At 34.3% G+C, this 12,688-nt stretch overlaps 3 protein-coding genes across 4 annotated transcripts; 2 read left to right on the plus strand and 1 right to left on the minus strand.

Annotated features, from left to right (window-relative positions):
- The first annotated feature begins 1,832 nt into the window (after positions 1-1,832).
- On the plus strand, positions 1,833-5,923 carry LOC114185108 (amino acid transporter AVT6A-like). Its single transcript, XM_028072624.2, has 6 exons — positions 1,833-2,122; positions 2,235-2,715; positions 2,834-2,986; positions 3,520-3,723; positions 3,889-4,354; positions 5,427-5,923. The coding sequence occupies exons 2-6, from the start codon at positions 2,280-2,282 to the stop codon at positions 5,563-5,565; spliced, it is 1,398 nt and encodes a 465-aa protein (XP_027928425.1). The 5' UTR covers positions 1,833-2,122; positions 2,235-2,279; the 3' UTR covers positions 5,566-5,923.
- Positions 5,924-6,123: 200 nt separating this feature from the next.
- On the minus strand, positions 6,124-7,797 carry LOC114186035 (putative UPF0481 protein At3g02645). The gene has a single exon (XM_028074034.2). It carries the CDS (start codon positions 7,795-7,797, stop codon positions 6,124-6,126), a length of 1,674 nt encoding a protein of 557 aa, XP_027929835.1.
- Positions 7,798-8,634: 837 nt separating this feature from the next.
- On the plus strand, positions 8,635-12,064 carry EMB2076 (Pentatricopeptide repeat (PPR) superfamily protein). 2 transcript variants are annotated; one of them, XM_028072622.2, is made up of 2 exons: positions 8,635-10,997; positions 11,456-12,064. In XM_028072622.2, the coding sequence occupies exons 1-2, from the start codon at positions 8,808-8,810 to the stop codon at positions 11,618-11,620; spliced, it is 2,355 nt and encodes a 784-aa protein (XP_027928423.1). In that variant the 5' UTR covers positions 8,635-8,807; the 3' UTR covers positions 11,621-12,064. The 2 variants fall into 2 exon arrangements, with proteins under 2 accessions (XP_027928423.1, XP_027928422.1); XM_028072621.2 differs by having other exon boundaries at positions 8,636-10,997; positions 11,453-12,064.
- The last annotated feature ends 624 nt before the right edge of the window (positions 12,065-12,688 follow it).

The following is a 12,688-nucleotide window of genomic DNA, read 5'->3' on the forward strand; positions in this document are numbered from 1 at the left end:
GAAAAAATAATATGAAAAGTAGTAGCATAAGACTAAAAATAATCATTATAATAAAATGGGATGAAGAATATTATTAAACCCAAAACAAAAAAGTCAATATAAATAAAAAAAAATATTATGTTTTAGAAGATTTTATAATTTTGCAATTTCAAAACTCTCTCAGTTGTTATTTAACTTTTTTATCATTGAAGTTTTTAATATTTTTAATTTCAGCTTACATCTATAAAATATAAAGGATCAATTTTTGTAATTGATTGCTTTTAGGATAGCAACAGAACAAAACATGAGTCGTAGCATAGTACATGATGATGATTTTGAAGAATCAAAGGAATCTATTTAAGAAACGTAGCATAACCAATTTCAATTATCATTCGATACAAGTTATTTTATTTTGCAATATTTTATTAAATTATTTTTCGTACATAAGATTATTTGTTGATCTGCGACTTAGACCTATGACCAGAAAATATCCGTATTTTTTTTTCTCTCTTTTTCTAGACACGTTTCTCAACTTGCCTTTATCTTTTAAGCACAAGTTGCAGATCCAATTTTCTATTTTTGAAATGTTATATCTTTTTTAAATTTTTATTTCATTCGACAACTCAATCTAAAAAGTTGAATCAAAAGTAATCACAGACCCTTGTTTTTTTTCTTTGCTTCAAAATATCAGCAGCAAATCCAGGCTTGCATAAGACATGTAAATATCTAAAATCCAAACTTTCATAATGTATGCCAAAACAAATAACTTTATGAAAAAGGATAAATCATGTTTTTATTTTAAAAAATAAAATAAATATAATATTTTAAACACAATCTAATGGTTTTATTTTAAGTAATGTTAACTTGATACTTATATATGAAGTAAAGTTTAAGATGTCATTCATTAATGTTTTGTTGATGATACTTTTATTTTATACTTAATTTTCAACTAATTTAGGAATGTGAAATAGAAGTAAAAAGAACAAATTAAGAAGCTTAAAATAGACAAAACATTAATGACTTATGTTCTCATATTTTAACAAAACATTACTTTTTTTTCCAAGTTGTCTTCCAATCAATTACTATCTTCTCTATATTCCCGTCATATATTTGTTTATGGAAAAAGGAAATATTATAAAAATAACACATTTTTTAAAACAATCTTACTGAAATAATTTCATTATTTTCATAAATGAGTAAACTTAATTAATACAGATAAAATGGTTAATTTAAATATATGTAAAATATTACTACTTAAACATCAGTCGATTTAAATTATTCGTGGATAAACCGTAGTCATTGTGAAAATATTTTTCTAACATTCTAGAATATAGAGTATTACATTTATTTTACTGGAGAGTATCGAGTATAATGTCAATTTATTTTATGGGAAATGATACTTTAATAAAGTTTTTTTATAACAAAGTTAAAAAAATAAAAAAATTATTCTATTTTAATTTTATTTATAAAAAGTTTGTCAAGTTTATAAAAAAGTTTTTGTCAAAAACTCATTTTCTTTTTTTTATTCCTGAAATAACATAAGTTCCAGCTGTTAAAATTGTCTGCATCAAACGTGTCAGCAACTTTAACCACAACATCATTTCATGATTCCAATTTGCATGCATAATTCAGCCAATTGGTAACCGTTAACAATGTTATTATGTGTTTTTTTTTTTTTAAATCAATATTAATGTTAATTAGTGTACCATGAAATTATAGTAGTATTATTTTAATCATAACACGATTCCGTGTTTTCTTTTTCTTTTCAAAATTTCGTCTATAAATTAAAGCCTATTGGTCACCAACCACAAATTGGTTTTCCATTTCGTTTGGGGTCTTCTGGGTGCAGATTTCCAACCTTAAATTTCTTTATCGAATCTCTCTGGTCGTAGGTTGCTTTGCTTCTTTCAAGCACAAACCCAAAATCTCTCGGGAATTGCTGGATTCTCTGCTTCTCCCAGCAGCAGATTTTGGGTTCTGACCCGTTTCTTGATTTTCCCCACCTGGGTCTTGTTGATTTTTTCTTGGGTCGTGAATTCCGTGTTGCTGGAATTGAAAGTTATTTTCTTTTCTATCCTTCTGGATTCAACTACCTCGTAGATTTTCAATAGGATTTCCTTGAATTGGGGTATCTTTACATCAGGTATTGGATTGAACTGACCTGAACAAATCTTTGCTCAAAAAGTTTGTTTCTTGATTTCCATTCAGTAATTCGGTATGGTATTTTGTTGTTGATGTTGGGTTTTGTTTTTCAGACTTTTTAGGTTGCTTTGAGATTTTCCAAGATTTGAAACCTGAAAATGACGATTGATAGTTTAGCACCCAAGACAGAGAAGAAGAGATCAAGAAAGAACAAGGCAGTGGTTAATGAAAATGCACCCTTGTTACCTAAAAGTCAGGGTCAGGGGAGTGATGCTGGGTTTGATGATTTCAATGGAGCTTCATTTTCTGGGGCTGTTTTTAACTTATCTACCACAATTATTGGTGCTGGAATCATGGCGTTGCCTGCAACCTTGAAACAGTTGGGAATGGTGCCTGGCCTTATTGCCATCATCATCATGGCCTTCTTGACAGAGAAGTCAATTGAGCTTTTGATTAGGTTTACCCGAGCAGGGAAGTCTGTTTCTTATGCTGGTCTCATGGGGGATTCCTTTGGGAATTATGGAAAAGCTCTGGCGCAGATATGTGTCATAATCAATAACATCGGTGTGCTGATTGTTTACATGATTATAATTGGTATGGCCCATTTTTTAGTGTATGTTTATTGTTATTATTGGCTTAGGCTTTAACCATCAAGCCTAGAACCAAGATCTGTATGGTTGTCTAATTTAGTTTAGTATTGATCATCGTGCAGGTGATGTGCTGTCTGGAACATCTTCAGGTGGAGATCATCATTACGGTATCCTTGAAGGATGGTTTGGTCTGCACTGGTGGACAGGACGGACATTTGTTGTTCTTATTACAACACTCGCCATATTTGCACCCCTTGCGAGCTTTAAACGAATTGGTGAGTGTTGTTCATTTATTTGAAATAACAAAAGAATGGTTAATTGTACTGTTGGGAAGATGACTGAGATAACTGGGATGCGTGCGTAACCATGGTGCATTAGTTCTAGTTTTGACAAAGGTTGAACAATTGAAAACAGGGGATTGCTTGAAGGCTGTTGTCATACTACTATTCATCAGAGTAGTTGTTACAAGTATTGCAGCCAATTTAAAATACCATTAAAGTTTACGAGTAGTAGAACATTCTTATTATTGCTTGTTAATAGTGGTAGCTTTCTGTTACAGTTTAGTCATGTTTTGAAAATATCTATTTATGGTAGAAATTAAGTAAAGAGAATTTTGGAAGCATTGATGTTGTTTATTGCCTTATATTCTATTAGAATTCTTGCATTTTGGATGGAACAGAATTAAATTCCTTGAGCAGTAACTTTTGATTGTTCAGTTCATGTGAAGGGAGTGGTCTTATGTTGATCTATTTGCTTCATCTTTTAAAGTGAATACTGGAGGATTTACATGCCTACTCTGTGGTTGCAGATTCATTGAGATTCACATCTGCCCTTTCAGTTGCACTAGCAGTTGTTTTTCTAGTCATTGCTGTGGGAATTGCAGTTGTCAAGATAATAAGTGGAGGCATTGCGATGCCCAGACTCTTCCCAGTCACTACAGATGCGGCATCATTCTTTAAACTATTCACTGTAGTTCCTGTGTTTGTGACTGCTTATATCTGCCACTACAATGGTATGCAAGTTTCCAAATCTTTGTGCCAAGTTTACTTTTTCCCTTGCTGTACTTGTTTTCTTCTTTTGATGTTTTCATATGCTAGTTCTCTATTTGTTTGAAAGTCAGGCTGTTGCATGGAGAGAGTTTACAAGTTCTGATATATATGCACCTTTTCTTCTGCAGTTCACAGCATAGACAACGAGCTTGAGGACTCATCACAGATGCGAGGGGTTGTGCAAACTGCCCTTATTCTATGCTCTTCTGTGTATGTTATGATAAGTTTCTTTGGTTTCCTCCTATTTGGAGAAGGAACTCTTGATGATGTGTTGGCCAATTTCGATACCGATCTTGGAATCCCTTTTGGTTCTGTGCTCAATGATGCTGTTCGTATAAGCTACGCAGCACACCTGATGCTTGTATTCCCAGTTGTCTTCTATCCATTGCGGCTCAATATAGATGGTCTCCTCTTCTCTTCATCAAGGCCTCTGGTTCTTGATAATTTCAGATTTGCATCTCTGACTATTTCCCTTATTGGTGTTATCTTTCTCGGAGCAAATTTCATACCCAGCATTTGGGATGCTTTCCAATTTACCGGAGCAACTGCTGCTGTCTGTATAGGATTCATTTTTCCAGCTGCCATCACTCTCAAGTGAGTTGGTTACTGTTTTTAATACTTCCAGGATTTTGATTATTGTTGGATCCCTGACATAGCAAACTGAAAATGCACTTAAGCCTGTTTTTATAGGCTTTGTCTGTAAGCACTTGTTAGAGGAGAAGAAATTAAGTACCATAAATGTAGATTATTAACCTTAAAATTTCATTTTAGGGCAAAATGTGCAGTTAAGTATTACGTCGCTGCAATTAGGGATTGTCGTGGGTGGGAGGCGATTTCTTAAGAAGAATTACTTAGTGGGCCAGATAGTGAAAGTGAGATAGCTGGGGATAAAGAAATCGCCTCCCACCCACGACAATCCCTAATTGCAGCGACGTAATACTTAATTGCACATTTTGCCCTAAATTGAAATTTTAAGGTTAATAATATACATTTATGGTACTTATTTGGGAGCATTTGTAGGCCATTCCAAGCACCATATGTCAACCACGAAATTCATTTTGAGTTCACAAATGAGTACCATAAAAGTTTTGGTGCACAAAAGTTGAGTTCGGTGGGTTTTGTACATGACTAAGTTGGTCGGTGTGATATGGCTTAGCTAGATGGCTTGGTGGAGAGTTTTGGGAAAAAATGAAATTCGTGGTTTTTGACATATGGTGGTTAGAATGGTCTATAAATGCCCCCAAATGAGTATCATAAAAGTTTTGGTGCACAAAAGTTGAGTTCGGTGGGTTTTGCATATGACCAAGTTGGTCGGTGTGGCACGGCTTAGCTAGATGGCTAAGTGGAGAGTTTTGGAAAAAAATGAAATTCGTGATTTTTGAGATATGTACTGTACACGTAATACACCCCAATACAACGTATTACAAACAGTGTTACCTGTACAATGCTTCGTTACTGATTTAAACGACGCGAAAAATGTATTTAAGCCTTATTCAAACAAGGCCTTAGTTGTGGAATGTATAGTACCATACAAAGAAAAATGACGAAAATTTGGGAGGATTAGTTTCCACTTAGGCAGCTGCACTGTGTACTACAATTGTTTTTGTGTTTATGCTTTTGCTGATGCTTATTTAATGTATTTCCAACCATCATTTTAATCGTGCAGGGACCGCTACAACATTGCAACTAGATCAGACAAGATTTTATCTATTGTTATGATAGTCTTGGCTGTGTTCTCTAACGTGGTGGCTATATATAGTGATGCATATGCCTTGCTCAAGCAGAACCAAACTTCACGTGAATGATGGCCATCTTTCTAGATGAGAGGAATTGAATTGACAGGGTTATTGGTCAATTAGGAAATCTGGGTTTTCTGAAAGGATCCGATGGGTTGATTTGAATAAACAGAGAAGCTACCCTGTGTACAAAAGTGCTTCAAAAGTGTTGCAGTCTGCAACATGCGTCCAACCTCCTGTGTAATTTGTCATTTGTTGCAATAGTTGAAAGTTTTTTTGAACAATATTCTCTATCCCTTTCCCTGATTTGTTCTTCCTCAAATGTAATAACAGAAACCCTCGCTGGCATTTGTATGTATTGTATTGGGTGAAAAGGAATGAATTAGTTAAAGAAATGGTTACATTTCAAGAATTGGATGAGACAAAACTATAACTTCCATTTATATTTCTGTCTCTCTTATCTTTTTCTATTGTTGTAGAAATTGAACCGTAGATTTGAGAATTACTTGGTATAAATCACTGATATGACTTAATTTGACAATGTTAAAAATTTTCCTGATGTTTCTCTAAAAGGTAGAAGACATTAAAATATTGAACAAAAAAGATATAATTTCTTTTTTAAGTGATTCATTTAGTTTCATTGACGTGGTTTCTGTGATTGCATTTATAGAAAGAGCAGAATACTTGCAAGGACATCAAGAATAAAAAAAAGATGGCAGCAAGGAATATTAGAAATTGCCATGAAGCAAATACATAAAGCTTCATGAATTTCAAAACTTTGATACACATTCTACCATTATAATGCTGGTTAACATCTTCAATGACTTTATCCAGGAATGGCACCCTTGTCAATTTAATGGACTTGGTCATCCCATTCCACAAGGTAGCCACCTCTTCATCACTCTTCAAATGGTTCAAAATAACCCCTTTTTCTCTAAGAATTTTCGCATCTTCCTCATAGTCTATAATCCCATTCATCAATTCTGTGTAACGGGTGAAAACCAGTGACCCTGATGCAGTTGATGCTTCATAAGCAACTAAATTTCTCAGTAGCACTTCACTGTTTATGTCTAAACCAATCGTAGGAAGGTACAATGTTACTGTTTTTACATCAAATCCAATGGTTGATATGTCTCCATTGGTGGCCATGAAACAAACTCCAGATTTTGAGAGTTCTGTGACTGAAGGAATAGCAATTTCTTCCATCAAGGGTGGTTTGTTGGTGGCATTATCTGAGCTTAAATTCCCATTTTCTGCTGTTCTTGCTTTTTTATCTTCTGAGAAAAACAAGTATTCAACAGGTTGCTTTATAAGTCCTACTCCAGGAAGGTTAGAAATTATAGTCCAAGGCAACCAAGTGATAACTTTCATGGTTCTACAGTGTAGGAATTTCTCAATTAAGTCTACTAATGTTGTGGCCAATTTTGAAAGAAAGCTCCAAGCCTCACAGAGAAATTTCTTGGCATAGTTCAAGAATGATTTTTCGTTGTCTTCATTATCTTTGTGTTGATGATCCTCTATATCTGATTGTTCATCCAATTTAGGTACAACCATAGCATACAAAAAATCTAGCAAATGTGCACACTCTGAGACATTGATCTCTGAACAATCCTTCTCTATCACCTTGAAAGGAGAAAGTTGTTTAAACAATCCTATCAGCATGGAAAGCAACATGTCATCTGCTAATTCTGCTGATGAGTATTTGAACTCCAACATCTTTCTCAACACAAACAGTGGAATTTGGTTTTCAAGCATTACTATGTCCTTCAAGATTGCATTATGAGCAATTCTCCTCCCAGCACAATCCATCAAATGAGACATTCTTGATGAAACTCCTGGTATCATCATTGTTTCATCTTGAATGGTATACACTTGAAGAAATTCAAGCAAAAAGGAGGCATCAATAGCCACCATCCACACCAATGTTTCGCCATTAAAATTTAAGTACCTGTGGTAGCATGCTCTTATCCTCTGTTCTAACTTTATCAATTGCTCAACTATGTATTCTAACTTGAGGTTTTGCAGTTGTTCTTGGAATCTTTTTGCTGAAGAAATTTTATACCTCTCCATCTCATACAGTTCTTGACGCCAATAATGATAAGGTCCTATGGAAACTTGCTGAGGGATATAAGAATCAGGATCAGTAGCCATAAGGGGCTTAGGCACATTGAAGATGGACACAGGGAATTGATCATCATCTTCAAGCACTTCATTAAGAGTATCACGTATTTGAATCACCCACCGAACCTCATCAAAGTTGGATTTTAACTCATTTGGTGTTGTGAATCCAAAATGAGACATATTTTGGAGAAATTAGTAGGAATGAGTTGTTTTGGTTCTATATTTGGTGAAAGGTGGAATTTAAACTGCGAAGAATTATGCTTTGGACATCACTAATTAATGTTCATTATGTGCAGATTTCGGTTCAATAGTAAAAACAGCGTTCCATATGCTTAAATGTTAATGAATTTCGTTTAAGTTATTGCTTTTCAGCAAAATTAAGTGTTCGTTTTGTTTCCGTTAATTTTTTTTTTCATGAAATATCACTCTTGCTTTACATAAAATGACAGTTCTAAATTTTTTCAAGTGTAAGTTATAATTTTATTTTAGTATGTTTCATATAAGCTTTTGAAAAATAAATCTGAATAACAAAAATCCAAATTACTAATTATTTTGAGTAGTTGCGGAAAAAGTGATAAGTTCATTTCAAAATTAAATTATACTAAAAAATAACTTTTGCTTTTTATATATTCTCTAAAATATTAATTGTTGTTTATATATACTTAAAATTGCTTTTTTTTTATGTTCTAAATTTCTAAGTAAAATTTTTAAAATTTAATTATGAATAAAATTTTGAAAATGTCGAAAACATCCTTTTAAACACATTTTTTTAATAGTTAAAATTTATTTAACATTGCAAACTTAAGAGAGAAAATAATTAAATTAAATTTGAGTTTTCATATTTTTTAATATTTTATCAATTGTGGATAAAAGAGTGGAAGAACATGTCTCTTAAAATTTTATTGGGTCAGTAATAATAATAATAAAAAAAATATCTCAAGGCTAATTGCGTGCGTTCTTGCCGTTCATCTAATCTCTGACACATCAACGGCTCACATGAAAAGGATTCATCTTCAACCAAGCCTCTATCCAAAGCTTCTTCCTGGTTATGCGAGAGACATAGCCAGGTGCTTTCTGCTTTCTGAATTTCTGAATTTCTGGAAGTTAACATTTTTCTTTTAATTCTTAGCGTTTCATAGAGTGGGTCATGCTTTGTTGTTTTATTCTCGGTGGTTCCTCCATAGCAGTATATGGATATGCCCCTTTTGTTGAGTTTCCCGTTTCAGTTTCAAACTTGTCTTCTCAAGCTTTCTTATTCTCCCTTTCTCAGTGCTCCTATTCGTACCAAAGCTTATGTGAGAACGCGTAATAGCTACCTTGGCATTGTTTTCTTGTCACAACCCAAATACTCAATTGGGTCAACAGGGTTTCATGAATCCACTCCAAAGCCTAGGGACTCGGTTCATGCTGTTGTTGACTCTGGTTTGTGGGAGCAAGAGGAAGAACGTGTTGACGATATTGTTTATGAGAGGAGAAACATAGATGATGCCACCTCTGTTGTGTCCAAGAAGGAATTGCCTCCCTGGGGAGAAGTAGAGCTGGAAGATGGTGATGATGATATTGAAGGAAAAGGACAATTTGATACAACTATAGTGTCCAAGGATGAATTGTGTCCATGGGAAGTAGTAGAAGAAGAAGAAGAGGATGACGATGATGATGATGGTATTATTGAGGTTAGAGAAGAGTTTGGTACATCTGTAGTGTCCAAGGAGGGACTACATCCAGAATTGGATGATAATGGTGGTGATGATAAAACAATAGAAGGTTTTAATTCATATTTTGTGTCCAATAAGGAATTGGCTCCCTGGGGAGAAGTTAAAGATGATGAAGAGGATGACGGAAATAACAATGGCAATGACAATGCCTACAGAAGAGCACTTGGTGGTGCTTATTTTATGGCCAATAAGAAATTGCACACCTCGACAGAAGCAGATGATGGTGATGATGATTTTGACTACAATAACGATGATGCTGTTGAAAGAATAACAAATGGGGATACATATTTTGTGGCCAAGAAGGAATTGCCTCCGTGGGGTGGAGCACAAGATGGTAATGTTGTTAGAAACAATGCCGAAAGAATAGCAAATGGAGATGTATATATTGGAGCGAAGAAGGAATTGGCTCCCTGGGGAGAAGCAGACGATGATGGACACCTTTATTCTAGACCTGTGGAAACTACTTTATCAGCTTCTGAGGGGACGGGACTAATAATGGAGCAAAGGGCAATTTTTCTCGAGGAGATGGATGAGAATGTGTTGTCTAATAGAATTGTGGTGCTTAGCAGAACTAACAAGATTAGAAGTGCAATGGATTATTTCAGGTCTATGCAATTATTGGGTCTTTCTCCTAATATCCATGCTTGTAATTCTCTTGTTTCTAGCCTTTTGAGAAATGGGTGTTATGATGATTCCTTGAAAGTGTTCAATTTTACAAGAGCAAAAGGGATAACTACAGGACATACTTATAGCTTGATTCTTATGGGACATGCAAAAGCTCATGGTTGCGATTCAGCTCTTAGATTCTTCAGAGAACTGGAAAGTGAATGTGATGTGGAGAAGGATTTTGATGCAATTGTTTACAACACCATGATATCTATCTGCAGAAATGCTGACAATTGGAGTGAAATAGAGAGGTTGTGGAGGAGTATGAAGGAAAATGGGTGTGCTGGAACCTGTGTGACGTATCGCCTATTGATCAATAGTTTTGTACGATGTGACCAAAGTGACCTTGCTTTTTATGCTTACCATGAAATGATTCAAAATGGTTTTGAACCAGACAGCAATATATTAAATGCTATCATCGGTGTATGTGCTAAGGAGGGAAAATGGGATGTTGCATTAAGTGTCTTTAAGACAATGTTGAAGGGTGAACTTAAGCCAAACTTAGTTGCATGCAATGCATTAATTAACTCACTTGGCAGAGCAGGGGAACTCAAGCAAGCATTTCAGATCTACAACACAATGAAATCATTGGACCTTAAACCAGATGCATATACATTCAATGCCCTACTAAGTTCACTTAACAAGGCTAATAGGCATCACAAAGCTCTTGAGCTTTTTGAGATGATTGAAAGAGATCAAACATCTCAATTCAATATTCATTTATACAATACTGTTTTAGTCTCTTGCTCAAAGCTCAGGTTGTGGGAGAGAGCTATAGAAATTTTGTGGCAAATGGAAGCTTCTGGACTGTCTAATTTGACAATGTCATATAATCTTGTCATCAGGACCTGTGAGCTTGCAAGGAAGTCATCAATTGCACTGCAGGTTTACAAGCACATGGTTCACCAGAAGTGCAGTCCAAACTTGTTTACTTATTTGTCTGTAGTTAGATGCTGTATTCGTGGAAATCTCTGGGAAGACTTGGAAGAAATCCTAAATGTGAGTAAACGGCATTTTCAAATTTCTAAGCAATATCTGTCTGGAATTAGTTTGTTACAAGAATTATGGGTGATAGAGTTATATTGCGGCGTTACAATTTTGAATTTCAAATTATATCATTATGAAAAAGGCTATCATTTAGTACTAACTAAGTGCTGTTGGAAGCATTCTCAAAAATCATTTCGGGAAGATAGTAATCTTTCAAAACCTAGCCTTGAGAAAGGCAACAGATGGTTAAATTTATTACTTTTTGGTCTTATGATAAATAAGAGCCACCTCACAGATACATGTGCAAATCATTCTGTGTATGTATTATGTATGTGTACATGGATATTTAGGATCCAAATTTTCTTGTTTGAGACAATTAATAATAAATTTAATTAGAGTATTAATTAATTAACCTTATTTTCTGGTCTGACATATATTTGACCTTCTGTTATCTGTTCTTTATGCAGCAGAACATGCCAAATGCCACTCTTTATAACGCTGCCATTCAAGGGCTGTGCTTACGCTGTAATGTTAACTTGGCAAATAAGGTCTACACAAAAATGCTAGAAAGTGGTCTTCAACCTGATGTAAAAACACAAGTACTTATGCTTCGTATGATAAGGAAAAGGAAGTAGCTTGTAATCTATTAAATGTTACCTTAACTAATACAACAGTTTTGAAATGATGAGCAACATTCAACTGAATCAGAGCGCCCGATCCAATAATAAATAAATTTTGTTTGGCTTTTGCAAGAGAATAGCAAACCAAAATGCTACAGTAACTCTCTGGCAAATGTATAGCTATTACCTTCACTCTTTTCTTTGGTTCTTCCTTTGATGCATAGGGTTGTAAAGATACTTATTGTTTGATATGTTTGTAAATGATGAAAATGCCCAAGTCTTGTACAATTTTCCTGTCATATTGAAGAGATCAAACTAAGTCCTGGACTTAGCAGTTGTATTGTGCCCATTGCAACTAGTTCGTGTGTATTCTTCCTCAGTGTTGATTCTGTATAGTTTCCTGTGCTATTAAAAGCAAGTTCTGATATTATTCTTGAAGTACCTCGTGATTATGCACTATTTCTTTTGATCTTTGCCATGATACCAGGACAATAATATTTTTTATTTTCTCTACCAAGAAATTCTGAAGAACGATGAATGCCAAGAAATAAATGTGGAAACAAGTGTCCCCCTGCCCCGAACCGAAACTTTGTACTGTGTAGTTTACGGTTACCCTTAGAAATTGACAAGTGGTTGTGAGTTTATTATCTTGCTGACGAATGCCTTCTATAATTTTCATTTATCTGCTAGATAGTTTTAATGATCGACCTGAACTACCTATATCATTACTGTATAGGTATTGATGTAACATACACTTTGCATGCTCTAGCCTAAGGTGAAATGTTAGAATACTTTATGTTATCTTCTAGCTATTAATCTATCTAATAAGAACATCAAATGATTTATCTCAGTACCTGAATGAATTTTGTAATTTCATATCATTAACATGGATCACAATTCAACAATGCCAGATTTTATTTCACTATTTTTCATGTAAGAAATTCAATCAAGTAGCTATTATAAATTTACCATGTTTAATTATTCCGGTACTTAATCTGTCTCATGTACTTTTATAAGTACTTTCTTGTCTCGGTTCCATTCCTCCAGAATAGAAGTTTTACTTAGATTTGAAGTTATTTTTCA

The sequence above is a fragment of the Vigna unguiculata genome, chromosome 5 (assembly GCF_037176805.1).
Source record: "Vigna unguiculata cultivar grain cowpea cultivar isolate G323 ecotype 2 chromosome 5, ASM3717680v1, whole genome shotgun sequence".
Taxonomy (NCBI): domain Eukaryota; kingdom Viridiplantae; phylum Streptophyta; class Magnoliopsida; order Fabales; family Fabaceae; genus Vigna; species Vigna unguiculata.

Bases quoted from the DNA above. Each gene is read 5' to 3' on its own strand.
- LOC114185108 (XM_028072624.2), top strand. From the start codon at position 2,280: ATGACGATTGATAGTTTAGCACCCAAGACAGAGAAGAAGAGATCAAGA. The intron at 2,987-3,519 runs GTGAGTGTTGTT...CTGTGGTTGCAG, and splicing joins TGCGAGCTTTAAACGAATTG to ATTCATTGAGATTCACATCT. The intron at 4,355-5,426 runs GTGAGTTGGTTA...TTAATCGTGCAG, and splicing joins CCAGCTGCCATCACTCTCAA to GGACCGCTACAACATTGCAA.
- LOC114186035 (XM_028074034.2), bottom strand. From the start codon at position 7,797: ATGTCTCATTTTGGATTCACAACACCAAATGAGTTAAAATCCAACTTT.
- EMB2076 (XM_028072621.2), top strand. From the start codon at position 8,808: ATGGATATGCCCCTTTTGTTGAGTTTCCCGTTTCAGTTTCAAACTTGT. The intron at 10,998-11,452 runs GTGAGTAAACGG...TTCTTTATGCAG, and splicing joins ACTTGGAAGAAATCCTAAAT to CAGAACATGCCAAATGCCAC.